This window comes from Mobula birostris, chromosome 10 (assembly GCF_030028105.1).
Source record: "Mobula birostris isolate sMobBir1 chromosome 10, sMobBir1.hap1, whole genome shotgun sequence".
Taxonomy (NCBI): Eukaryota; Metazoa; Chordata; class Chondrichthyes; order Myliobatiformes; family Myliobatidae; genus Mobula; species Mobula birostris.
Window position 1 is genome coordinate 124,309,515 of NC_092379.1, and position 27,341 is coordinate 124,336,855.

At 42.5% G+C, this 27,341-nt stretch overlaps 1 protein-coding gene across 2 annotated transcripts in view; it reads right to left on the reverse strand.

The window, feature by feature from the left end:
• Positions 1 to 27,341, reverse strand: part of LOC140204307 (monocarboxylate transporter 8-like) — a 103,913-nt gene that overhangs the window by 61,840 nt on the left and 14,732 nt on the right. For both annotated transcript variants that reach the window (XR_011887583.1, XM_072270919.1), the window contains exon 2: positions 3,559 to 3,703. Coding sequence is in view for 1 of the 2 variants with exons in the window: in XM_072270919.1 (XP_072127020.1) it covers positions 3,559 to 3,703 (145 nt within the window). In the remaining variant the exon portion in view is untranslated. The remainder of the gene's footprint in view (positions 1 to 3,558; positions 3,704 to 27,341) is intronic.

A 27,341-nucleotide genomic window follows, 5' to 3' on the forward strand; every position in this document is an offset into this window, starting at 1 on the left:
CCATCAGGCTCTTGAACTAACATAGATAACTTCACTCTCAACACTGTTCAAAGTAAATTCATTATCAAAGTACACATACATCACCAGATACAACTCTGAAATTCATCGTCTTAGGGAATACTCAATAAATCTATAGAATAATAAACAGAACAGAATCAATAAAAGACCGTACCAGCTTGGATATTCAGCCACTGTGCGAAAGACAACAAACTGTGCAAATACAAAAAGAAAGAAATGATAATAATAAGTAAATAAGCAACAAATATTGAGAGCGTAAGATAAGGAGTCCTTGAAGGTGAGGCCATAGGTTGTGGGAACATCTCAATGATTGGGTGAGTTATCTCCTCTGGTTCAAGAGCCTGATGGATGAGGGTTAATAACCGTTCCTGAACCTGGTGGTGTGAGTTCTGAGGTTCCTGGGCTTTCTTCCCGATGGCCACAGCGAGAAGAGAGCAAGTCCTGAATGGTGGGGGTCCCTGATGACGAAGGCTGCTTTCCTGCGACACCGTTTCATGCAGACGTGCTCAGTGGTGGGTAGAGTGGATGTAGTGAAGACGTGACGATGTGGGGGACTCTAGGACCAGAGGGCACAGCCTCAGAGTAGAGGGACATCCACAGAACAGAAATGAGGTAGAAGTTCTTTAGCCTGAGAGTGACAAAACTGTGGAATTCATTACCACAGAAGACTGTGGAAGCCAAAGTCATTGGGTATATTTAAAGTGCAAGTTGACAGGTTCTTGATTCGTCAGGGTGTCAAAGGTTACAGGGCAAAGACAGGAGAATGGAACAGATAGTGATAATAAATTAGCCATGATGGAACAGTGGAGCAAACTTTGATGAGCCAAATTGCCTAATTCTGTTCCTATGTCTTATGGTCTTAAATAAATGATACCCTATTTAAATCTCAAAGTAGTAATAATTGTCTGGAGTACTAGAATGTAGCCACAGCACAAGATCAATTTCAGGCATATAGAAACCCCACTTAGAGGTGACAGGGATGCCAGCGAGGTGCAAGTTCAGCCTAGTTATTTACACGGCAACGTCTCCCAATATAAATGTTCACGCGAGAACTTATAAGTGGGAGAAGTTGAATATAGGAGGTACGAGCTTGCAGATTCAAGGAGCATAAGGATGTAATTACCTGGAATTGGTAATAGGAATGGTGAGAATTCCTGCTGTGCTTCTCCACAGTGACCTATGGGTATCTCCCTAGGATAAAGGGCACTGAACCAAGTGGGAGATTGTCAATACCTTCTAAGTGGTTGGTACAGATGAATTAAAGCTTTCATTTTCTTCTCAAGATCTTTGCTGCTGAAAACCTAATTTCACAATTCCTTTACTTTTAGTTATTGGGGTAGGTTTTCAAATCAGCATTCTTCACCCAGTGAAACCCTCCAGCTCTTCTTTCCTATTTGGCACTCTTTCTACCTACTAATGTTAAGACCATAAAACCATAAGACATAGGAGCAGATTAGGTCATTCAGACCATCAAGTCACTTCTGTCATTCCATCCTGGCTGGTTTATTATCCATCTCCAACCCATTCTCCTGTCTTCTCCCCAGAACCTTTGACGCCTTTACTAATGAAAAATCTAAGAAACTCTTGCTTTAAACATACCTAATGACTTGGCCTCTTTAGCCATCTGCGGCAAATAATGCGATAAATCATAGATTCACCACCCTCTGGCTAATGAAATTCCTCCTCATCTCTGTTCTAAAGGGACATTTTTGTATCCCGATGCTGTGCCCTCTGGTCCTAGACTCCGCCACTATAGCAAACACCCTCTCTACGTCCACTCTATCTAGGCCTTTCAATATCGATGTTGTGTTCTTTTACAGGTAGATGTGGGTAGGATGTTTCCTCTGGTTGTGAAGTCCAGAACCAGTGGGCCACAGTCTCAAAACGAAGGGGAGGGGGGGGGGGAAAGACTATTTGGGACTGAAACGTGGAGGCATTTCCTCACTTAAAGGGTGGTGATTCCCCAGAATTTTCCCCAATGGAGAGCCATAGATGCTCAATTATTAAAGCATCAGGAGATATTAGTAAATTCAAGGATATTTGTGTAGGATAGGAAAATTAGGCTGAAGTAGACTAGTCACGAACTTGTTAAATGGGGTAGGCTCCAAACATCCTGCTTGTACTTTTTATGTTGTTATACAACATGCAGAACAAAGGATACATGAATGAATTGCAGGATCTTGGTTTCTGTTGTTGAAAGGAGAACATGACAGCAGTCGGAAGCAACACCACCCTCTGCATCACACAATTATGACTGATCTGATGGTTGGTCTCAAGTCCATCAGGTAGCCTGATCCCATAACTCTAAATTTCCCAATAGTCCACGGGCCTAGATGGACAACTGGTCTTTCTAAAAGGATAACCACGTCATCTCAGAGGTAATCTACACTGCCATACATCCTTCTCTAAACAAAGAAATCAAAACTATACATTTATATACTTATTCTAAGAAAAGATTCTTGTCTTTATTATCTTATATTGACTAACAATAATATTAGTCTGGCATTTTGTTAGTATTAACAAAAGCACTTGATCATGAAGAGTAAGAATTTCAGGTTGTATACTATATACATCCTCTGATGTTAAAATCGAATCATTTGACTCGTTCAACACAAATGCCTGAAATTAGCAGGAAGATAGCCAGTGCGAACATACACTGTCTGCCTTCTCATTAATCTCAGATCACTGAGTTGAACAAATCAAGTCAGCCCAAAATATTGACTGTTTATTTCTCTCCATAGATGCTGCCTGACCTGCTGAGTTTCTCCAGCATTTTGTGAGTGCTTCTCAAGTAACTATATCTGTTTTTGCTCAAGTCCATCTTCCTATGGAAGATGACTTGAGCAAACCATTGACCATTCCTTTCTTTCCACAGAGCAAGTCAAGCAGCATCCAGCAATTCCTCCAGCAATTTGTGTTGCTTTAAACTTGATTCCAACATTAGTGCCTCCATCTGAAAAATGCCCTTGACGAAGACTGTGACAAATATATAAGAAGTGGACTCAATATCATTATTGAACTTGATCGAGTAGTAAATGCCATTAGAGCACTATGACAAAGTTAGCAATGTATCCATGTATACAAATGAGAAAAAAATATATCATTCTTGATGGTTGGTTTTGTGTGTAGCATACCTGGACAGCAGCCTGGATTGGGAAACTCTATTGTCCAAAATAGAATATTACATGAAAAATGACACATTAATTTAAATTGACCTAGGATTATGGAGAGACTTGGAAGGGAAGGGCACTTGGGATAAAAACACAGTGGATGGAAGATAAAGTGCTATCTATCAGCTCAGGTGGACATGAAGTTAAAATGCAGTGGCTGAGACAGATCATAGTGTAAACAGTATCAAGAACCCAGCTTCTAATCTTCCAGCAGCATCCAAGGCATGGGGTATCATTCCAGCTGATCAAGTCCCCTATACCTTCTACTGGGAGATAATGCAAGGTGTAGATGTGTGTGTGTGTGTGTGTGTGTGTGTGTGTGTGTGTCCGTCCGTCCGCACAAACACAATCATCTTAAATACCATCTTACTTTGTGAAGGAACTGGAAAGAAGTCCAATAAATGCCACTGCTGCTCCGCTCATCGCTGTCTTTCTGCAGCCAAGCCAGTCAGTAAAAATGCTGGCTATTGGAGAACAGAAGAATATCATCCCCATCGCGAGGGCACCGATCCAAGCTGTGTAGAACATACAACAGGACAAGTAGATTTTATAGGGTTTAATCACTCGTTCCCACCATTTACCACATTAATGAAGACAACCATTATTTCCCTTCTTATACCAACTATTACTCACACCATTTGCAAGAGAGATATGAAATATTTCCATCAAAGGCTAATTCACAAAAGGATGAACTCATCTGATTTCAAGTATAAAGCATAATAGCTGCTCGATCTGGAGATGGGGATGATTGTTATGAAGTAAGAACTGTTCAAGATGAAAGACTCCATTAATTCACTGGTTGATGATTTTAAAACGGATGAAAGTTACAAAATAATAGAAACAGGTGCCTTCAAGTTACTTTTGCTTTACTGATGGGATTACTAAATCTCAAGAGCCAGATCACAGATACTCAGGACACCAGAAAAAAAAAAACTTGCTGATTTTGGCTATAGCATTTAAAGTAAACCATCTTCAGAATATCCCTTCGGACTAGGAATGGACAGCTCCGGACTGATATGGGAATGCAAGATGTTCCAGTCAATTTAAATTGTTACAAAGTCCAGTTTGTTTTTATAGTTGTTTTTAGTCAGTGTAGGGGAATTTAGTCCTGCGTCCTTACGAATGGTTTTGACAATCAGCTGGGAGGACAGATGCACTAACACCAGTGGACCGGAAGAAGGCCAACATGAACAGCACCTCCACTACGATAAAGAAATAACCAACTCCAATGGATAGGTCATGTCATCTAGATATCTAACTCAAGTTCTCCCCAAACAGATCCTTGACTCCCAGTTTAAGAAAGATCAGCAAGCCCCTGGAGGGCTTCAAAGGTAGCATCAAAATCAGCCGGAAGAAATTCAACATTACATCTAAAAACTGGGAAGACATTGCACTCAACAGATAAACCAGGAGGAAATCTGTTCGAGAGGGAGCTGTGCCTCAGAGAACAAGTGGCAACTGTGGAAAGAGAGACTGAACAATCAAAAGATCCAACCACTAACCACAGCCACCTCTTAGTCTTGTCCACACTGCACCAGAATATATTGTCCCGGATCAGCTATACAGCCACCTGAGGACCCACCAATAGACAACCCCTTAAGAGAAGATCATACTCGACTGAGTGATCACTCTACCACTCCTATTGTGTTACTTATTCATGTCATCAATAGAACCATAGAACACTACTGCACAGAAACAGGCCTTTTGGCCCTTCTTAGCTGTGCCGAACCATATCCCTCTATACACCTCTCGTCCATGTACCTGTTCAAGTTTTTCTTAAATGTTAAAAGTGAGCCCACATTTACCACTTCATCTGGCAGCTCATTCCACACTCCCACTCTCTGTGTGAAGAAGCTCCCCGCCCCCATGTTCCCTTTAAACTTTTCTCCCCTTCACCCTTAACCCATGTCCTCTGTTTTTTTTCTCCCCTAGCCTCAGTGGAAAAAGCCTGCTTGCATTCACTCTATCTATACCCATCATAATTTTATATAACTCTATCAAATCTCCCCTCATTCTTCTACGCTCCAGGGAATAAAGTCTTAACCTATTCAACCTTTCTCTGTAACTCAGTTTCTCAAGTCCCGGCAACATCCTTGTAAACCTTCTCTGCACTCTTTCAACCTTATTAATATCCTTCCTGTAACTTGGTGACCAAAACTGCATACAATACTCCAAATTCGGCCTCACCAATGCCTTATACAACCTCACCATAACATTCCAACTCTTATACTCAATACTTTGATTTACAAATCCCATTTCTAGAAAAGTTGGGATATTTTCCAAAATGCAATAAAAACAAAAATCTGTGATATGTTAATTCATGTGAACCTTTATTTAACTGACAAAAGTACAAAGAAAAGATTTTCGATAGTTTTACTGACCAACTTAATGGTATTTTGTAAATATACACAAATTTAGAATTTGATGGCTGCAGAAGTTGGGACAGAGTTAAAATAAGATTGAAAAGTGCACAGAATATTCAAGTAACACCGGTTTGGAAGACTCCACATTAAGCAGGCTAATTGGTAGCAGGTGAGGTATCATGACTGGGTATAAAAGTAGCGTCCATCAAAGGCTCAGTCTTTGCAAGCAAGGATGGGTCGTGGCTCACCCCTTTGTGCCAAAATTCGTGAGAGAATTGTTAGTCAGTTCAAAAGGAACATTTCTCAACGCAAGATTGCAGAGAATTTAGGTCTTTCAACATCTACAGTACATAATATTGTGAAAAGATTCAGAGAATTCAGAGACATCTCAGTGCGTAAAGGGCAAGGTCGGAAACCACTGTTGAATGCGCATGATCTTCGTGCCCTCAGGCGGCACTGCCTAAGAAATCGTCATGCTACTGTGACAATTATAGCCACCTGGGCTTGGGAGTACTTTGGAAAACCATTGTCACTCAACACAGTCCATTGCTGCATCCAGAAATGCAACTTGAAACTGTATTACGCAAGGAGGAAGCCATACATCAAATCTATGCAGAAACGCCGGCAAGTTCTCTGGGCCCGAGCTCATCTCAGATGGAATGAAAGACTGTGGAAACATGTGCTGTGGTCAGATGAGTCCACATTTCAGCTAGTTTTCGGAAAAAATGGGTGTTGAGTTCTCCGCGCCAAAGATGTAAATGACCATCCAGATTGTTATCAGCGAAAGGTGCAAAAGCCAGCACCTGTGATGGTATGGGGGTGCATCAGTGCCCACAGCATAGGTGAGTTGCATGTTTGTGAAGGTACCATTAACTCTGAGGCGTATATTAGGATTTTAGAGAGACATACGTTGCCATCAAGGTGACGTCTCTTCCCAGGACGTCCATGGTTATTTCAGCAGAACAATGCCAGACCACATTCTGCACGGGCTATAACAGCGTGGCTTTGTAGACACAGAGTGCATGTGCTTGACCGGCCTGCTGCCAGTCCAGATCTATCTCCTATTGAAAATGTATGGCGCATCATGAAGAGGAGAATCAGACAACGGAGACCACGGACTGTTGAGCAGCTCAAGTCTTATATCAAGCAAGAATGGACAAAATTTCCAATTGCAAATCTACTACAATTAGTATCCTCAATTCCAAAATGATTAAAAAGTGTTATTAAAAGGAAAGGTGTTGTAACACAATGGTAAGCATGCCTCTGTCCCAACTTTTGTTGAGTGTGTTGTAGCCATCAAATTCTAAATTTGTGTATGTTTACAAAATACAATTAAGTTGGCCAGTAAAACTACTGAAAATCTTTTCTTTGTACTTCTGTCAGTTAAATAAAGGTTCACGTGAATTAACATATCACAGATTTTTGTTTTTATTGCATTTTGGAAAATATTCCAACTTTTCTGGAAATGGGGTTTGTATAAAGGCCAATGTACTAAAAGCTCTCTTTACAACCCTATCTACCTGTGATGCCACTTTTAGGGAATTTTGTATCTATATTCCCAGATCCCTCTGTTCTACTGCACTCCTTAGTGCCCTACCATTTACCTTGGATGTTTTACCTTGGTTTGTACTTCCAAAGTGCAATACCTCACACTTGTCTGTATTAAACTCCAACTGCCATTTATCAGCCCATTTTTCCAGCTGGTCCAAATCCCTCTGCAAGCTTTGAAAACCTTCCTCACTGTCCACTACATCTCCAATCTTTGTATCATCAGCAAATTTGCTGATCTAATTTACCACATTATCCAGATCATTGATATAGATGACAAATAACAATGGACCCAGCACTGATCCCTGTGGTACACCACTAGTTACAGGCCTCCACTCAGAGAAGCAATCCTCCACTACCACTCCCTGGTTTCTTCCATCGAGCCAATGCCCAATCCAATTTACTACCTCTCCACATATACCTAGTGACTGAATCTTCCTAACTAACCGCCCATGCGGGACCTTGTCAAAGGCCTTACTGAAGTCCATGTAGACAACATCCACTGCCTTCCCTTCATCCACTTTCCTTGTAACCTCCTCGAAAAACTCTATTAGATTGGTTAAACATAACCTCCCACGCACAAAGCCATTTTGACTCTCCCTAACAAGTCCCTGTCTATCCAAATACTTGTAGATCCTATCTCTTAGTACTCCTTCCAATAATTTACCTACTACCAACGTCAAACTTACCGGCCTATAATTTCCCGGATTACTTTTAGAGCCTTTTTTAAATAACGGAACAACATGAGCTATCCTCCAATCCTCCGGCACCTCACCTGTAGACAGTGACATCTTAAATATATCTGCCAGGGCCCCTACAATTTCAACAGTAGTCTCCTTCAAGGTCCGATGGAATACCCTGTCAGGTCCTGGGGATTTATCTACTCTGATTTGCCTCAAGATAGCAAGCACCTCCTCCTCCTCAATCTGTATAGGTTCCATGACCTCACTACCTGTTCGCCTTATTTCCATTGATTCCAAACCAGTTTCCTTAGTAAATACAGACGCAAAAAACTCATTTAAGATCTCCCCCATTTCTTTTGGTTCCATACATAGCTGACCACTCTGATCTTCAAGAGGACCAACTTTATCCCTTGCTATCCTTTTGCTCTTAATATACCTGTAGAAGCTTTTTGGATGATCCTTCACCTTGACTGCCAAAGCAACCTCATGTCTTCTTTTAGCCCTCCTGATTTCTTTCTTAAGGATTTTTTTGCACTTTTTATACTCCTCAAGCACCTTATTTGCTCCCTATTTCCTATACATGTCATACATGTCTCTCTTTTCTTCTTTTATCAGAGTTCCAATATACCTTGAGAACCAAGGCTCCTTATTCTTATTCACTTTGCCTTTAATCCTGACAGGAACATACAGACTCTGCACTCTCAAAATTTCTCCTTTGAAGGCCTCCCACTTACACTTCACATCCTTGCCAGAGAACAACCTGTCCCAATCCACGCTCTTTAGATCCTTTCTCATTTCTTCAAATTTATATTTAGAATTTTATATTATATATTTATATTTTATATTTAAAAAGTGAGATTAAATTGTTTCATTGAAGCAGACTTCTTGCTAATGTGCTTTGTTGCATTAAGATTAGTGGTATTCCAACTGTTCCAACTTTCGACATTAGATTCCGTACCTGGGCTGCTAAGAAAAGATTGTTAGTAATAGGCATTAGGGAACAGAGATCATGGAGAAACCAGCTACGTTTCTCTTTAATTACCTTGGTTGCTTCTCCTATCTTTGTGAAACAAGCTTAGAATTTGGCACTTGTGCAATATTGTTCTGTGGGATACAAACAAAACACTCACATCCACCCCACAAAGGAATTCAAATCCTGCAACTTGAATGGGAATTGCACGTTTTCCAAATAGTCGCAATCAACCTAGGCTCTCGCATAAATTGTTCAGTTCAATAGGCCAGTAGGAGGGCTCGATTTGCTTTTATCAACTAATTGCACAAAGTGCTTTCAACTTTTGGAAAGCTGTCTCAACAGGAATTTGATTATGTGCTTCTGAAGACATTGTCAAGGGCCAAGTTATAATGAGTTCTGGCAGCTTTTACTCTCCTAACACAACGGTTTTTCTCTTTTGAGTGGGGAACAGGTCCACTGTTGAGCAAAATTTTTTCTAACAATGTTGCATCTGTTTTCATTTTCAATTCAGGCTCCGCAGACCCAAAAATCTTTTGGCCAAGATTCCAGTATGAATTCGGCCCACCTGCCCCATCCAAGTCCAACCTTGGCGTAAACAGAAGAGATTCTGAAGATGCTGCAAATCTAGAGCAATATACACTAAGTGCTGAAGGAACTCAACGCCAGTCAGCCTCTATGGAGGGGAATAAGCAGTTGACTTTTGGGGTTGAGACCCTTCATCAGACCTGATTAAGAAGAGACAATATGCAACAGCAATATCAGAAAGGCTCATCACTGGAGGTTGGGGGTGGGGTGGGGGGGGGGGAAGCAAAGATGACTGGCCATGATCCCAATGTCTTTGTGTAGACATCAAATAGTTGAAGGTTAGGTTATCATATGTTGACCCAAATTAAGCAATATCAGATAGTACAAGGTCCAAAGGAGAGTTAAACTTTTACATAGGATTTAGTGGCGGGTTATATTTAACTTACCTGTACCTATTACTATTACTTTGCTCCATACATCCCTCAGAACAAACTGTGAAAACAGAATGTACCTGTGTGCTGACTTTTCTGAGCCTTTGATTCAATTAAGCGAAAAATTAAATGTCAATGCAAAGGTAAACTGATTCAGTCTTTTTTTTTCCCCCAAAGTCCAGATATGCTTTCCCTTAAACTATCAAAACAATATTGCTGGAATCAAAATGGTTGACTTTGCAAAGTTTAGGATCAGAGTTCAGGGTTGGTATAAAATAATGGCACCATATTCAGGGGCCAAGAAATGTCAACGTGTATTGCTAAAGGGTTTAGCAGCAGATCCAGAGGTTGGGAAAAGTTCAAAGAGTTCTACATAACATTTAGACCATCTCCATTCAAACTGAATGAGAGCATCACAAGAAGGCAAGAACATAGCAGAAGGAATAGGACACTTGGCCGCTCATTCAATATGATTGTGACTGGTCTCCCCTGGACTTCATGTCCCCTTTTGTACCAATTTCCCATTGCCCTCAATTCCATAATATTTCAAAATTTTCTCTACCTCCTCTCAAAGCCTTTGCAACCTTCTGGGGTAGAGAATTCCAAAGATTCACCAGCCTCTGAAAAGAAATTTCTTCACTTCTTGGTTTTAAATGATCACTTCCTTATCTGTATCCATGTCCCTTCATTCAAGCCTCTTCCACTATTGGAAACATATCAACAATTACCCTGTCATGCCTACTTAGAACCTTGCAATAAGATGACCCTTCATTTCCCATTACTTTAGTGACAAGATAACCTTCCCATTCCAGGAATTTTCCTGAGAAATATATTTTGCGCTGTCTTTCTTATCCAAAGGAACTAAGACTGTGCACTGTACTTCAGATTTAGTCTTCATTAGCACCTTATATAATTTTAACAAAATGTCTCATCTTCTAAACCCCAACTCCTTTGTAATAAACACTAATATGCCTTTGCCTTCTTAACGATCTAATAAAGTGACCTGCTAATTTTTTTCTGATTCTTGCACAAGAATATCTGGATCCCTTTGTACTTCACTCATTTGTGATTAGCTGCAGGACATTCTCGAGACCATTCTGAATATATAGTTATGCCAGCTCCACATTTCACTTAAGCAAGGAGATTTTGTAAGGATCAATGTGCCAGCCAATCTCAAAATAGAAAGGAACAATTACGAGTTGGGGGACTTGTTGGCATCAAAAGGTGGCGTGGCATGGCGTGAAGCCGAGAATGTGTCTGCGGCATGCAAATAACATAGATTAATGTGTCGGACTTGCTGGCTGAAGAATATTGGAATAGATGCTTGAGAGATTGTGATCTTGCTTTATAGAATAGCACAGGAACTAGTCCTTTAGCTGACAATGTTAAGTGGAACTAAATCAAATCAAAAAAACTTCATTGTCATTCCAACCGTACATCAGCTCTGCAGGGCAGAATGAGACAGCGTTTCTCAGGAGCAGCGCAATCATAACATAACAAACGCAACACTAAATAATAAACATAACAATAAATAGTAAAACACAACAGCCACATGTCAGTTAAAATCAAGTTGTAAGTGTCCAGTGCAAGTTAAAAGTGTCCAAAGCAGAGTCAGGTGGAGCAGCTGTTTAGCAGTCTGACTGTCCGTGGGAGGAAGCTGTTTAGTAGCCTTGTGGTTTTAGTTTTGATGCTCCTGTAACGTTTGCCTGATGGCAGAAGAACAAACAGTTCATGGAAAGGGTGTGAGGGGTCTTTAATGATGTACCGTGTCTTCTGAGGGCATCGAATCTGAAAGAGGTCTTGGACAAAAGGTACGGAGACCCCAATAACCTTCTCTGCTCCCCTAACCACCCTCTGCAAGGCTTTTTTGTCGACAGCACTGCAGCTGGAGTACCAGGTTGTGATGCTAAAGATCAGCGCACTCTCAATCAAGCCTCTATAGAATGTAGTTAAGATGTTAGTGGGGAGTGATGCTTGTTTAAGCTTCCTCAGAAAGTGTAATCTCTGCTGGGCCCGTTTCACAATCCCAGTGGTGTTCCTGGACCAGGTGAGATTGTCTGAGATCTGCACCCCAAGGAACTTGATGTTTTCCACTCTCTCCACTGTGGAGCCGCTGATGCTGAGGGGTGTGTGGTCAGGCTGAGACACTTAATTAAACCACCACTATTTTATCATTTCTTGTCAGGATCATCTTATGTACTGATACTCCTGGACTTAGTATCACTTTATGTACATACAATCAGTTTCTGTATATTACTTTACTCTATTGTCGCCAAACAACTGATACTAGAGCATACAATCATCACAGCGATATTTGATTCTGCGCTTCCTGCTCCCTGGAGTACAAATCGATAGTAAATAGTAAAAATTTAAATTATAAATCATAAATAGAAAATAGAAAATGGAAAGTAAGGTAGTGCAAAAAAAAACTGAGAGGCAAGTCTGGATATTTGGAGGGTACGGCCCAGATCCGGGTCAGGATCCGTTCAGCAGTCTTATCACAGTTGGAAAGAAGCTGTTCCCAAATCTGGCCTTACGAGTCTTCAAGCTCCTGAGCCTAAAATTAACTAATTTTATGTATTTATTGTTATTTTATTGTGTTCTTTGTGCTTATTGGGATTTCTAAATGCTGTATCAGATCCAGGGTAACAATCATTTCATTCTCCTTTACACTAGTGCAGTGAAGAATGACATTAAACAATCTTGAATATTTGCTGACCTGATGCCATTCTGACAGCATCAACAACCATGGGTTAGGTTAGCTAGAGGTATATTCTTGGTATTGTCATAAATGGTGTGAGCAGTGCAACAGTGCAGTAATTAGCGTAATGCTTTACAGATCGGGGTTCAATTCCCACTGCTGTCTGTAAGGAATGTGGACATTCTCCCCATGGCTGCATGGCTTTCCCCACAGATGCTCCAGTTTCCTACCACATTCCAAAAACATACAGCTTAGTTTAGGGCATGGTATGTTGGTGCAAGAAGCATGGTGATACTTGTGGGCTGCCCCTGCACATCCTCGGACTGCGCTGGTCGTTGATGCAAATGGCGCATTTCACTGTTTCAATGTACAGGTGACAAATATTGCTAAGCTTTATCTTTAAATGGTGATTAATTACCACAAAATACTTTTCAAAACCTGCAGATGCTGGAAATCTGAAGCAAAAACGGAGAGTGCCAGAAACACCCAGCAAGTCAAGTGGCATTTTTGAAAAGGGAAAAGCAATCAGCATCTGAATTTGAAGCAACCTTTGTGGGAACTGGCATTAATGATGTTTCTCTTTCCATGAACGCTGTCTTATCTGCTGAATGTTCCCAGCAATTTTTGTTTTATTTGGTAATTTCCACTGTGATCTCAAGTCGTGCAGTCTACAAGAAGGGGTATGGCACATGTGGAAAGATTGACCTGAATTTTGTACAAACTATTTGATCCCAGTTAAGGGCATCAGTACATGAGGCTGCTCTCCTTGACTGGAATCATAAGCTAGCATGGATGGGGGAGAAAAAGCTGGCGAGTTCCCAGCAGGGAGACACACCTGCCCAAGTGCTCAGCGATCAATGATCCGTAAGGAGTTCACGCTTCAACAGGAAAGCCCTTCCTTATTAATCGCTGCAACTGCAACCACGAGGCAACGACAAGATCTCACCACCTGTGGCTGGCAATGTGGTCTCTGCTGGAGTCCCTTCCTGACCAGACCTAGGGGATAGTTTGAACCCCTGTTTCAGATAGGAAAACAGTCATAGTTTTGAACCTCCACTTTGGCCCAGAATGATGCCCGGCATGAGAATACCAAAACAGGCCAAGACACTTCATAGAACAAAGAACAGAACAGCAGAGGAACAAGCCCTTTGGTTCACAATACGCTGAACTAATCAGACCATAAGTCCCTAAGTCACTGGAGCAGAATTAGCCCATTTTGCCCATCGCATCTGTTCTACCATTCCATCATGGCTGATTCATTATCCATCTTAGCCCTGTCTGCTGCCTTCTCTCCCTGACCTTTGATGCCCTGTCTAATCAAGAACCTGTCAACCTCTACTTTAGGTCAACTCAGTCACAGCTCCACAGCTGTCCAGGGCAAAGAATTCTACAGATTCTCCGCCATCTGGCTAAAGAAATTCCTCCTCATCTCCATTCTAAATGGACATCCCTCTATTTTGAGGCTGTGTCCTCTGGGCATAGACTCCCCCACTATAGGAAACCTCCACTCTCTGTAAGTCTTTCAATAGGTTTCGATGAGATCTCCCCTCATTCTTCTAAACTCTAGCAAGTACAGGCCAAGGGCCATCAAACGCTCCTCATTCATTACTTTTTCATTCTTGGAGTCATTCTCGTGAGTCTCCTGTGGACCCGCTCTAACGCCTGCACATCTTTTCGTAGATACTGTAAAGGGCCCAAGACTGCTCACAGAACTCCAAGTGCGGTCTGTCCAATGCCTTATAAAGCCTCACCATTACATCCTTGCTCTCTCAAAATGATCCTACCATTGTATTTATCTTCCTTACTACCAACTCAACCTGCAAGCTAACCTTTAGTGAATCGTGTAGGAGGACTCTCAAGTCCCTTTGCATCTCTGATTTTTGAACTTTTTCCCTCATTTAGACAATAGTTTGCGCCTCTATTCCTTCTACCAAAGTGCATGACCATATATTCCCTACATTGTATTCCATCTGCCACTTCTTCACCCATTCTCCCAATCTGTCTAAGTCACCTTGTAGACTCCCTGCTTCCTCAACACTACCTCCACCTATCTTCGTATCATCCACAAACTTGGTCTCAAAGGGTCAGAATCAGAATTATTATCTGTTGTGAAATTTGTTAACTTTACGACAGGACAATGAAATACATGATAAATAAATATAGAGAAAAAACTGAGTTATACTAAGTATGTATGTATATATATATATTAAATAGTTGTTAAAATAAATAATGCTAAAAAACAGAAATAAAAAAGTGAGATAGTGTTCAAAGGCATGCTAATTAAGATACAGAATTAAATTAATTCCTTCTATCTGGATATGGACTATATCTATCCATTCCCTGCATATTCTTAAATGCCTCTATCGTATCTGCCTCCACTATCACCCCTGGAAGTGTATTCCAGGCACCCACCGCTCTGTCAAAACCTGTTCTTGCACATCCCCTTTGACCTTTCCCCCTTTCTCCTTACATGTATGCCCTCTAGTATCAGCCATTTCAACTCTGCAGGAAAAATCTACGCCTCTCGTAACCTTCTGTCTGGTCTCCCCGCAGCCTCTTCCACTCCAGAGTAAACAATCCAAGGCTCTGGGGACATCCACCTTAATATTCTTTGGAGAAACCAATACTACCCCTTTCTTCATCTCAGAATGCCCTAGCATTTTACCACACTTCACACACCATGACGAAGAATGCTCACCAGCACCTCTACTTCTTCAGGAGGTTAAAGAAATTTGGCACATCCCCTTTAACCTTCACTGATCTTTATTGACACAACTGCTTGAACCAGGTGAAAGCCTTCGACAGGATATCACACACATACATGATGGACATACTCACCAAAGTAGGATTTGGGGAGGCAATCAGGAATCAGATCCAACTGCTCTACACAGACATCTGTAGTGCAAAGATCCTCACCACCCAGGCCTTGCTCTTTTCTCACTGCTGCCATCAGGCAGACGGTACAAATGCCTCAGGACCCGCACCAATAGGTTCAAGAACAGTTAATACCCTCAACCATCAGGCTCTTGAACAAAAGAGGATAATTACACTTGGTGGTGTGTGCTTAGCCCACTACTCTACTCCCTCTATACCCATGACCGTGTGGCTAAGCATTGCTCAAATACCATCTATAAATTTGCTGATGATACAACCATTGATGGCAGAATCTTAAATGGAGATGAGAAGGGCGAACAGGAGTGAGATATGCCAAGTAATGGAGTGGTGTCGCAGCAACAACCTAGCACTCAACGTCAGTAAAATGAAAGAGCTGACTGTGGACTTCAGGAACACATACCAATCCTCAGAGAAGGATCAGAAGTGGAGACAGTGAGCAGTTTCAAGTTCCTGGGTGTCAAGATCTCTGATGGTTCCCGGAGCAGACTGTCCATCTGACAGAATGCCTCATCGCCAGACGTCACCAACAGGCACCAAGACCTTGCCTGGCTGGCGGTGAGAGGGGTCCTCCCAGTCAGATCCCTCCTGTACGCCCGGAACATCGTCTCCACATTCCACTGCCCACGGGAGGACTGCAGTGGGGCAGGATCAGTAACCCACCTCTTTGCACACTGTGGGTTTGTGGAGAGGGTGTGGAGGAGGATGGAAGGGCTGGTGTCACGCTTCATCCCCAGCAGCTGCATAACAGAGGACTCTCTGATCTATGGGCTGTTCCTGGGGACGCACACAGAGACGAACATCCGGTGCTGCTGGAAGATCATCAACCTGGTGAAAGACGTTCTTTGGTCGGCCCGAAACTTGTTGGTCTTCCAGCACATCAAGATGTCTGTGGAAGAATGCTGCCAACCGGCACATTCCAGGCTGCAGGACCAGCTGAGGGACACACTAAAACTTGGTGCAGCCACCGCAAGTGTTTGGTGGGGAAGGGCCACGGTTTAGGGTCCTTCTCCTGGGGGAGAGGGAGGGGCCAGGTGGGGGGAGGAAGCCCCTCAATTACTGTAGTTATTTCAGATTAAAACCTAGAGTGGTAGAAGTGGCAGCCCTGTTACAACAGTGTGAAAAGCACTGACCGCCTCTGTAAAGAATGGAAAGTCGTGAAAGGGATCATCCATGGAAATAATTTTTTTTATTGTAAATAAAGTTTATTTTGTTAATTTAAAAAAAAAACATAGAAAGCATTCTATCTAGATACAACATGGCTTGGTATGGCAACTGCTTTGTCTGTGACCAAAAGGAACTAAGAGAGTGATACAGACACAGTTCAGCACATCACAGCAACCAGCCTCTCCTCTCCATGGACTTTGTCTATACTTCTCACTGCCTCAGTAAAGCATCCTGCATAATCAAAGACCCCACACACCCCGGACATTCTCCATTCTCCCCTCTCCCATCAGACAGAAGACACAAAAGCCTGAAAAGACGCACTACCAGGGTCAGGACCAACTTCTACAAGACTATTGAACAGTTCCCTAGTACCATCAGATGGACTCGTGGCATCACAATCTCACTCTCATAACCTTGTTGTCGACCTGCATTGTGCTTTGTAACTGTAACACTCTATTCTGCACCCTGTTATTTTTGTATCTCTACACTGCCATCCCAGACTTTGTAAGGGAGAGGATCTCCTGGTTCATCCATCGTTTCCAGTTTGGGAACACTTGGATTTTCCTCTTTGGTATACATTCTTCAACACACAGACTGAGCAACATTAAACTGCTTCAGTTTTTAAGAAAGACCTAAAGAGATAAGACATATTATCCTGTATATCATACTAACACCTTTATAAGATCTCAGATATTTAATTTATTCATTTTTAGGTGTTGCTCCAACATTTTAATCTGCTCATGCTGATTTTTGCCCTTAAGATGACAAGGAGTCACAAATGTGACTAAGGAAAAGGGAGCGACAGGATTTATATCTAGTGATGAGCCATATATTTCCATATCAGAATGGGAAGTGACAGGAAGAGGAACCAGTGTGTTTAGGTGCTCCCACGCACCTCGTCTTTCCTGGTGGTAGAAAGTGGAGGTTTAGAAGATGACCAGGTAGCCGCAGAGCATTTTGTGGACAGCACACGCTACAGCCTTTGGCAATGAATGATTGGAGTAAGGGATGAGGTACCAAAGCCACTGGTTATGGGGGTTCCTTATCCACCTGGATGGAATCATACTTAATAAGTGTTGTTGGAACTGCACTCAACCAGCATGGAGAGACTCCTGAAGAAGGGTCTCAACCCAAAATGGTGACTGCTTATTTCTCTCCATAGCTGCTGCCTGACCTGCTGAGTTCCTCCAGTGTTTTGTGTGTGTTGCTCAAGATTCCCATCATTCGTAAGGCCAGTTATGTTGTGGGGATGGAACTGGACTCTCTGACGGTGGTGTCTGAAAAGAGGATACTGTCCAATTTGCATGCCATCTTGGTCAATGTCTCCCATCCACTACATAATGTACCGGCTGGGCACAGGAGTACATTCAGCCAGAGACTCATTCCACCGAGATGCAACACAGAGCGTCATAGGAAGTCATTCTTGCCTGTGGCCACCAAACTTTACAACTCCTCCCTTGGAGGGTCAGACACCCTGAGCTAATAGGCTGGTCCTGGACTTATTTCCTGGCATAATTTACATATTACTATTTAATTATTTATGGTGCAACTGTAATGAACACCAGTTTCCCCCGGGATCAATAAAGTATGACTATGACTATTTAGAGAATCTCTTGCATTTAGGAAAGATTCCTGACCTGTAGTATCTGGTCAGCGAAAACACCTTGTGTTGGGGTGTCGGGAGGTGGCTCGTGAACTGTAAGCACTCACCCTCTGACCTGCTCTAGCTACCACTGTAATTATAGAGTTCATCCATTTCAGTTTCGGATACTGGAACTGGTAATGGTACTGAATTTACTGAGAGCTGTTGGTTAAAATTTCTCTTGTTGGAAACTCTCTTTGCCCTGCATTATTGGGGCATGGATGTTACTTCCTACTTATTAGCCAATACCTGGAGGATCACTAGGCTTTACTGTGAGCAGGCAGGGGCTGCTTTGTTTGCTGAAAGTCAGAAGTGAACTTGAGCATTGGGAAGTCATCGGTGAGTATCGCCACTTTGTGGAAGGGAAGCCATTGGTGAAACAGCTGAAGGTGATTCTGTCTATACACGGCTCTGAGAAACCTCTAGGACTGTGATGATTAACTCCAATGACAGCAACATGTCTTGTACAAAGTATGACTCCAGCCACTGGAAGGTTTTCCCCCTTGATACCCATTAACCTCACTTTTACCGGAGCCACATTCAGTCAAACGCTACCTTGAAGTCTCTCATAGCTTACCTCTGGAGTTCACCTATGTATGGAGCAACGTGGAACTGTCAAAGCTAAAACTAGGCACTGGCGAGTAACTCCTGCCTGATGGTGCATCAACATCAGCTTTCCTCACAGTAGCATAGTAGTTAGTGCAACGCTTTATGATGCCAGCAATCACCAACCAGGGAGCAGCTGTTGGTGTTTGCTTCAATTGTTTGCATGATTTGCTTTTTTTTTTCTTTCTCTTGCGCGTTGGGTGTTGGTCTTTTTATTTTTTTTGCTCTTCAGTTGGGTTCTTTCGGAGTTCTTGCTTTGCGGCTACGTGTGAGCAAACAAATCTCAATGTTGTGTAATTTATACATTCCTTGATAAAAAAATCTACTTTCAATTCCAGCCTCTGTGAGCAAGAAGTCTCCTGCAGGTGCTCTGGTCTCCTCCCACAGTCCAAAAGTGACGTTGGGCTAGGGTTAGGAGTTGTGGGCATGCTACATTGGCGCCAGAAGCAATGGCACAATTCTCAGACAGTGTTTGCTGTTGATGCAAACAATGCATTTCACAGCATATTTTGATGTACAGTGCATTTGACAAATTAAGCTAATAAATCTTCTGTCCTTGGACTCACTTTACACCACACGCTGTCGAAGCAGTGCTGTCAGGATAATTAAGGACACGACCCACCCAGCCAACACACTTTTCGTCCTTCTTCCCTCCGGGAGAAGGCTCAGGGGCTTGAAGACTCGTACGGCCAGACTTGGGAACAGCTTCTTTCCAACTGTGATAAGACTGCTGAACAGATCCTGACCCGGATCTGGGCCGTACCCTCCAAATATTCGGAGCTGCCTCTCGGTTTTTTTTGCACTACCTTACTTTTCCTTTTCTATTTTCTATTAATGATTTATAATTTAAATTTTTAATATTTACTATTGATTTGTACTCCAGGGAGCACGAAGATGATTGTATATTCTAGTATCAATTGTTTGGTAACAATAAAGTATAATATTTAAAATTTAATCTTTAAAGGATGATAGTGATATGAGAGATTGGTTGGTAATTACCCAGAATACATGATGAGAAAAGGCACATTTGGACACTCTTGCACATGTTAATGTAAACTCAAGGGTAGCACTCATACTGCTAAAGGCCCAGCTGGTTCTGGAGCAGTACTGTAGTTAAGGTGGTATGGTCTCACTGCTTCTGTTGCATACAGTGCTTTCAATTGTTGCTCGACGTCCCCTGGGGTGCATCAAATAGGCTGGAGGAATGCTGAGGGTCTCAGGAGGATTCCTGAAAAGTGAACTAATGTGGCTGCAAACGTTTTAGCCTCACAAGCTGATACCTGCCATTGTTGAAGATTTCAGAGCCTTCCTGTTAAGCTGTTTAAATGCCTACTACCATTCAGAACTGGATAGGTAGGAATGCTGTGATCTGTTGCATTACGAGATCGCTGCGCTCCGGCTGTTGGTTGCTATTTTTGCTCTTTAGTGCTGATATTGCAGCTTCGTTAGGTAGACACTTCATTTTTCCACCAATGCCTGGTGCGGCTCCTAGCAAGCCCTTGTGCAAGCCTCATCAAACCAATGTTGATTCACTGGCTTCCAGTAATGCTAGAGTGAGGACTGTGCTGAGCTGGGCCGGGGTGGGGAGGTTACAGATTGTGACAGCACACGTTTCTACTGATGCTGATGGTCCACGGCATCTCCTGAAGTGCCAGGTGTGTTCCAAGTCTGCCCCATTAGATTTGTCACATGTACATTGAAACATACAGTAAAATGCGCCACTTCTGTCATGACCAACACAGACCGAGTATGTGCTGGGGGCTGCTGTAAGTGTGGCCATGCTTCTGGCACCAACATCAGATGCCCACAACCTTACTAACCCTCTTTGGAATTTGAGAGGAAACCAGAGCACCCGGGGGAAATAGCTGCAGTGATGGTGGGGCGGGGGGGAAAGGGGTGGAACGTACCAACTCCTTACAGACAGTGGCAGAAATTAAGCCCCAATCATGCAGCCAGCACTGTAAAGCGTTCAACTAACAACTGTACTATTGTGGCACACAACACAGTTGTAGAGCCAATGCCTCACAGTGCCAGAGACCTGGGTTAAACTCTAACTTAGGTGTGCAGATATAAGCTACACACATCTTCTCTTGTCTTCTGTGCCCTTGGGAGGCACATTAGCCCCATGCTATTACAGTGCAAACAACCCAGATTCAAACCTGCTCCTGTCTGAGACCAGGTGGATTTCCTCCGGTTGCATGGGTGGCATGGGCTCGTTGGGCCGGACAGGCTGTATCTCTACATAATTAATTAGAACACGTAAAAACATGGAGGCTGCCCTCAGGGTGAAGCCAGGACATTGTCTTCGCAAGGAATGCTTCTACAAATTGCCACATCTGCCAGGGCTAGAATGAGTAAGAATGGTTATTCCTAATGTAGTTTCATTTACTGCCCACAGTAGTCATTGTCTATCAGCTTTGCCCTTCAGGACTTAACCAGCTCTCATTGCTGGTTCTGTTGAGCTGCTCCAGTCCTGATGCAAATAATATTACTCGGTTTTTTTTGGCAGTTCCACAACTTGTTTTCTTTTACACATTAGTTGTTTGTGTGTTGTTTTTCATTCATTCTGTGGCATTTCTTTGTTCTACTGTAAATGCCTGTAAGAAAATGAATCCCAGGATAGCATATGGTGACAAATGTATATTTTGATTATAAATTTACTTTGAATTTAAAAGGATCTCAGCCCTAAGTGTTGACTGTTCATTTCCCTCCATAGACGTTATCTGACCTGCTGAGTTCCTCTTGCATTTTGTACGTGTCAGAATGGAGTTGAGTAGTGAAATTGAGACAGTGGATAGTGATATGGGATTGGTTGGTCTGGGAATAACAGAAGAAGGGATACATGAATGGGAATAGTTGACTCACCCTCAAAATGTGACCCCTCGATAGGATGGAGTATAAATGGGAAAATATCTGAGGGCTTGTCTGAAGAGAAATGCTATTATCATGGGGGATGTTAATCTATATATTAATTGGATGATCAAAACTATCAAGTGTATTGCAGACAACACACATCAAAGTTGCTGGTGAACGCAGCAGGCCAGGCAGCATCTCTAGGAAGAGGTACAGTCGAGGTTTCAGGCCGAGATCCTTCTTCAGGACTAACTGAAGGAAGAGTAAGTAAGAGATTTGAAAGTGGGGGGGGGGGGGGGGGGAGGGGAGGGGGAGATCCAAAATGATAGGAGAAAGGAGGGAGAGGGATGGAGCCAAGAGCTGGACAGGTGATTGGCACAAGGGATACGAGAGGATCATGGGACAGGAGGCCTAGAGAGAAAGAAAAGGGAGAGGGGGGGGAAAAGCCCAGGGGATGATAAAGGGGTAAAGTGAGAGGGACAGAGGGAGAAAAAGGAGAGAGAGAGAAAAATAATGTGTGTATATAAATAAATATATACCTCCTCTACTGTCAAGATGAAGCCACACTCAGGTCCCTCTGACTATACCCCTTGCCCATCCTCTGGGCTTCCCCCCTCCCCCTTTCTTTCTCCCCGGACCTCCTGTCCCATGATCCTCTCGTATCCCCTTTTGCCAATCACCTGTCCAGCTCTTGGCTCCATCCCTCCCCTTCCTGTCTTCTCCTATCATTTTGGATCTCCCCCTCCCCCTCCCACTTTCAAATCTCTTACTAACTCTTCCTTCAGTTAGTCCTGACAAAGGGTCTCGGCCCGAAACGTCGACTGCACCTCTTCCTAGAGATGCTGCCTGGCCTGCTGCGTTCACCAGCAAATTTGATGTGTGTTGCTTGAATTTCCAGCATCTGCAGATTTCCTCGTGTTCGCGTTTTTAAAGTGGATTGCAGAGAAGTATTTGTGCTGTATTCAGATATACTCCTTAGAACATGCATGCTCCAGAACCTACTGCGGTACAGGCTATTTTGGATATAGTCATGAGTAATGATGGAGGATTAATAGGAGATCTTGTGGTTAAAGATCCCTTAGGAGGTAGTGATCATAATATGACAGAAGTTCAGGTGCAGTTTGAGAGTAAACACCGTGGGACCAATGCTATGGTATTCAATTTAAACAACCGCAGTTATGAAAGTGTGAAGGTGGACGGGGAAAACAAGCTGAGAGACATTCAGTAGATCAACAGTGGCAGATATTCAAACAACTGGTTCATAACACTCAGCAAGAATCTATCCCAATTGGCAAGAGAGATTCCATGAGAAAGAGGAACAATCTACGGTTAACGAGAGGCAAGGACAGTGTTAAATATCTAAGTAAAATAGACATAGCAGCAGGGCTGCAGGCAGACTACAGCAACGGGGAGTCTTTAGGATCTAGCAGTGAAAGATTACAAAGTTCACAAGGAACAGGAAATTGATTTTGAGAGAAAACGTGTAGTATCAAAACTGTGTCTCTAAGGTTATACTAATAGGAAGAAGGTCATTAAGTAGTGTGCGAAAATGACTAATACGAGGTGGGTGACGTCAGAGGTAATTTTCTTTCTTACACAGACTGTGGTAAGTGTGTGGAATGTGCTGCCAGGGTGGTGGTAAAGGCAGGTATGTTAGCTGCATTTAATGAACTCTTAGATAGGTGCACAGATGATAGAAAGTTGGAGGATTATGTAGGAGGGAAGGGTTAGATTGATCTAGAGTAGGTTAAAAGGTTGGCACGACATTGTGGACTGTACTGTGCTGTAACGTTCTATGTTCTAAGGACCCCTAGAGAACGAGATAGAAAAAAATACAGGAAACAAATAAGTGGCAGAGTTAAATCATATATCAATTTTCACTGTGGAGGATACTGCAAATATGCCTCAGATAACAGATAGGATAATTTCAAATAACACAGAAGAGCTTGTAGAAATTGCAAACCACAAGGAATAAAACACAAGGGAAACTCACACGGCAAAAGGCGGAAGCATTGCCACAAGCCAAGGATTTGCACACAAGGCTTTTAAAGGAGATGGCCACAGATGTGCTGGACCAATTAGTTGAAAAAGTTCCGAACTCACAAAATTTCCATAAAAATCGAAAACAGCCAACATGACTCCTTTGTACAGAAGGTGAAGAACCACCAACCGATTACTGTACACAGTACGGCCACTTTATTAGGTACACCTATACGCCTGCTTGTTAATGCAAATATCTAATTAGCCAATCACGTGGCAGTAACTCAATGCATGGACGCATGCAGACATAGTTAATGGGATTCAGTTCTTCAGACCAAACATCCGAATGGGGAAGAAGTGTGATACAAGTGATTTTGACTGTGGAGTCAAACAAGCGTTTGTGCCAGACCAGGTGGTTTGAGTGTCTCAGAAACTGCTGATCTCCTGGGATTTTCACACACAACAGTCTCCAGAGTTTACAGAGAATGGTACGAAGATCAAAAAAAAACATACAGTGAGCGGCAATTCTGCAGCCGAAAATGTCCGGTTATTGAAAGAGGTCAGAGAAGAATGGCTGGGCGAGTTCAAGTTGACAGGAAGGCAACCATAGGTCAAGTAACATTGTTACAACAGCGGTGTGCAGAAGCACAACACATCGAACCTTGATGTGGATGGGATATGGCAGCAGAAGGTGAAGAATATACACTCTGTCCACTATATTACGTATAGGAGGTACCTAAGAAAGTGGCCACTGTGTGTAGTTTATTGCCTATTGCTGGCAAGATGCTGTAGTCAATAATCAAGAGGAACTAACTAATCATTTTGGAAAGTTGAATATAATCTAACCTAGTCACCATGGCTTTACACAAGGTAAGTACATCATGTTGACTAACGTGCTTGAATTCTTTGAAAATGTTACAGGGAGAGTTAATGGAGGGGAGTGTATTTAGATCTTCTAAAGGCATTTGACAGAATGGCACACAAGAGGCTGGTACGAAAATTAAGAGCTCAAAGATCTTTGAGGAAGTGTGTTAACGGGGATTGAAAACATGCAATCATGTAGAAACTAGGAATAAATGGGCCCATTTCAGGGCGGAGGGAAGTAACGAGTAACCCCAAAGACAGATAGGTTCTTATCCCTAAGTGTTTGCCTGGAGGAGGAAATAAAATGAAAGGTTTCCAAGGACACAAAAGTAATTAGAAGGGCATGCTGTAATAAGAAACATTGTGATTGATTGGCAGATGGAGGGGGAACTGCGTGGCCTTGGTTGCAGCGAGGACTAGGCCTCAAGTCGCAGTGTCGCCTCTTTACAGGTGCCCAGGAGAGAGGCATTGGAATCAATCTGCTCCACCGGAGGCGGTGCAGCGTGGCATCCAAGTCGGAGTCAGTGCTGTACCCCAGTGTTCACTCGGCATTAGACCAGCTGTATTGTGTTCAACTGCAGACTCCTGCAACATTCATGGACTCAGGGTCTTGAACTATTTTTTTTGTGTGACTGTATTTTACCGATATCTTGCATGTGCTTGCTATCTTTCATGAGCTATATGTGCCTTGTGCTGATTGTACTATGTTTAGCTTGTTGGCCCTGGAGTAACACTGTTTCATTTGGCTGTATTCAGGTATGGCTAAATGACAGTTACAGTTAAACTTGAACCTGGCAACTCTGGAAGTGTGAGTTTATGCGTGAGAGTAAGAGGAATCAAATGACGAATTATCTAAATGGAGAGAGAGTGCAAATGGGTAGAGTTCAAAAGTTCTAGTGCATGCAGAACCAATAGTTAAGAATGGAAGTGACATATTGGCCTTTATTGCAAAGGGGCTAGAGTTTAAAAATAAGGAGGATTTGTTACAGATGTACTGGTTGTTCATGAGGTCACATCTGGAATACCATGCATGGTTTTTGTCCCCCTAGGTTAAAAATACTTAATATATACAGTATACAATATAGCTTGGCACCTTGATGCCTATAATAGCATTGGTGCCAAGCCAATTCCTGGGTGAAAGGGTCATGCTACCAAGAGTATCCAGACAGTTTGGTCTGTGTTCCTTGAAGTTTAGAATAATGAGAGGTGGCCTTATTCATACATGCAAGATCCCAAGGGGTCTTTACCAGATAGATGTTGAGATGCTTCCACTTGTGGGAGAGTCACAAACAAGGGAACACAGCTACACAATAAGGAGGTGGTCATTTACAACTAAGAAGTATCCTCTCTCAGGACAGTGAATCTCTGGATGTCTCTGCCCCTGATATAGGTGGAGGCTGGATCATTTGAGATGGAGGGAGACAAATATTTGAAAGCTATTTGAAGGAAGTAGTGTTATGGGGAACTAGCACAGAAGAGGTAAGACTAACATAGATCAGCCAATATCATTCTGAGTGATGATGCAGGCTTGAGGGATCTGGCTGCCTACTCCTGTTTTTTTTTGTCCTTTGCCTTTGAGCCAACAGAAATCTACCAATCTAATTTTCAAGTTAACAATTGGCAAATCCTTAGCTGTTTTTAAGATGAATAATTAGGTACAGCTTGTTTAATATCCTTAAAACAGACATAATTTTAAAAAAGATTTTAACTTGCCCCTGTCAGAGGTTCTGAAGAGGTACTAATTCGTCACTTGAAAACAATATGTCAGAGAAGACAGTTGGGGGAGAGAAAAAAATGAATAGTCGTCACGCTGGAGATTTGCCAGGAGGCAGAGTTTTAAAAATATAGATTGGGGATGTTATTTTGTGGACTAGTGATTGAGAGAATTTATGCAAATTTACACTCAGTGGCCACTTTATTAGGTAAAGCAGCAGAACACATTGTGACCCTCTGCTGCTATGGACCATACACTTCAAGATAAGATCTGTTGTGTGTTCTAAGATGTTCTTCTGCACACCACTATAACACATGATTATTTGAATTACTTTCACCTTCCTCTCAGCATTAACCACTCTGGCCATTCTCCTCTGACCTCTCTCATTAACAAAGCTTCTTTTCCCACAGAACTGCAGCTCATTGACTGTTCTGTGTTTATTTGCACCAATTCCTTGAAACACAAGACTGTTGGTCATGAAAATCCCAGCAGACCAATCTGGCACAGTCAATGTCACTAAGATCACATTTCTTCCCCGTTCTGATGTTTTGTCTGAACAACAAATGAACCTCTTGACCATGCCTGCATGCTTTTATCCATTGATTTACTGCCACATGATTGGCTGATCAGATATTTGCATTAATGAGCAGGTTGACCCGATGAAGTGGCCATTGAGTTTTATTTATTTAAGGGAATGCATACAATAGCGTCCAAATATTAATAATGAAACAATAATGTAAAGCAGTTTCATTCAGGGCACAATTCCAAGTTGTGAGGACCACAGGAATGTCAATGGCAGTTTTGTCTCCTTCAAGGATGAGTCATATAGATGTCTTAAATGGGATTGGCAGGAAATTGTTCGGCTACATGAATGCAAAAAGCAGGAAAGCCAGCATTAGGTTCCGAATTCCAGTTCAGATTCCATTGTTGCCACACCTCCAAAGCACCTAGAACATTTTCAGCTTTTATTTCAAAATGAAACAATCAATTTTGTACCTCCTTCCCATTAGAACTTTACCAGAAATACAAAAAAGTGCTCAGCAGGTCAGGAAATATCTGTACAAACAAGCAATTTAGCATGTAGGTCCATCCCTGACATTCTGTCCTCTCCCGCCTGCAGAAGATACAAAAGCCTGAAAGCACGTAGCGCCAGGCTCAAAGACAGCTTCTATTCTGCTGTTATCAGTCTGTTGAACAGGCCTCTTGTATAA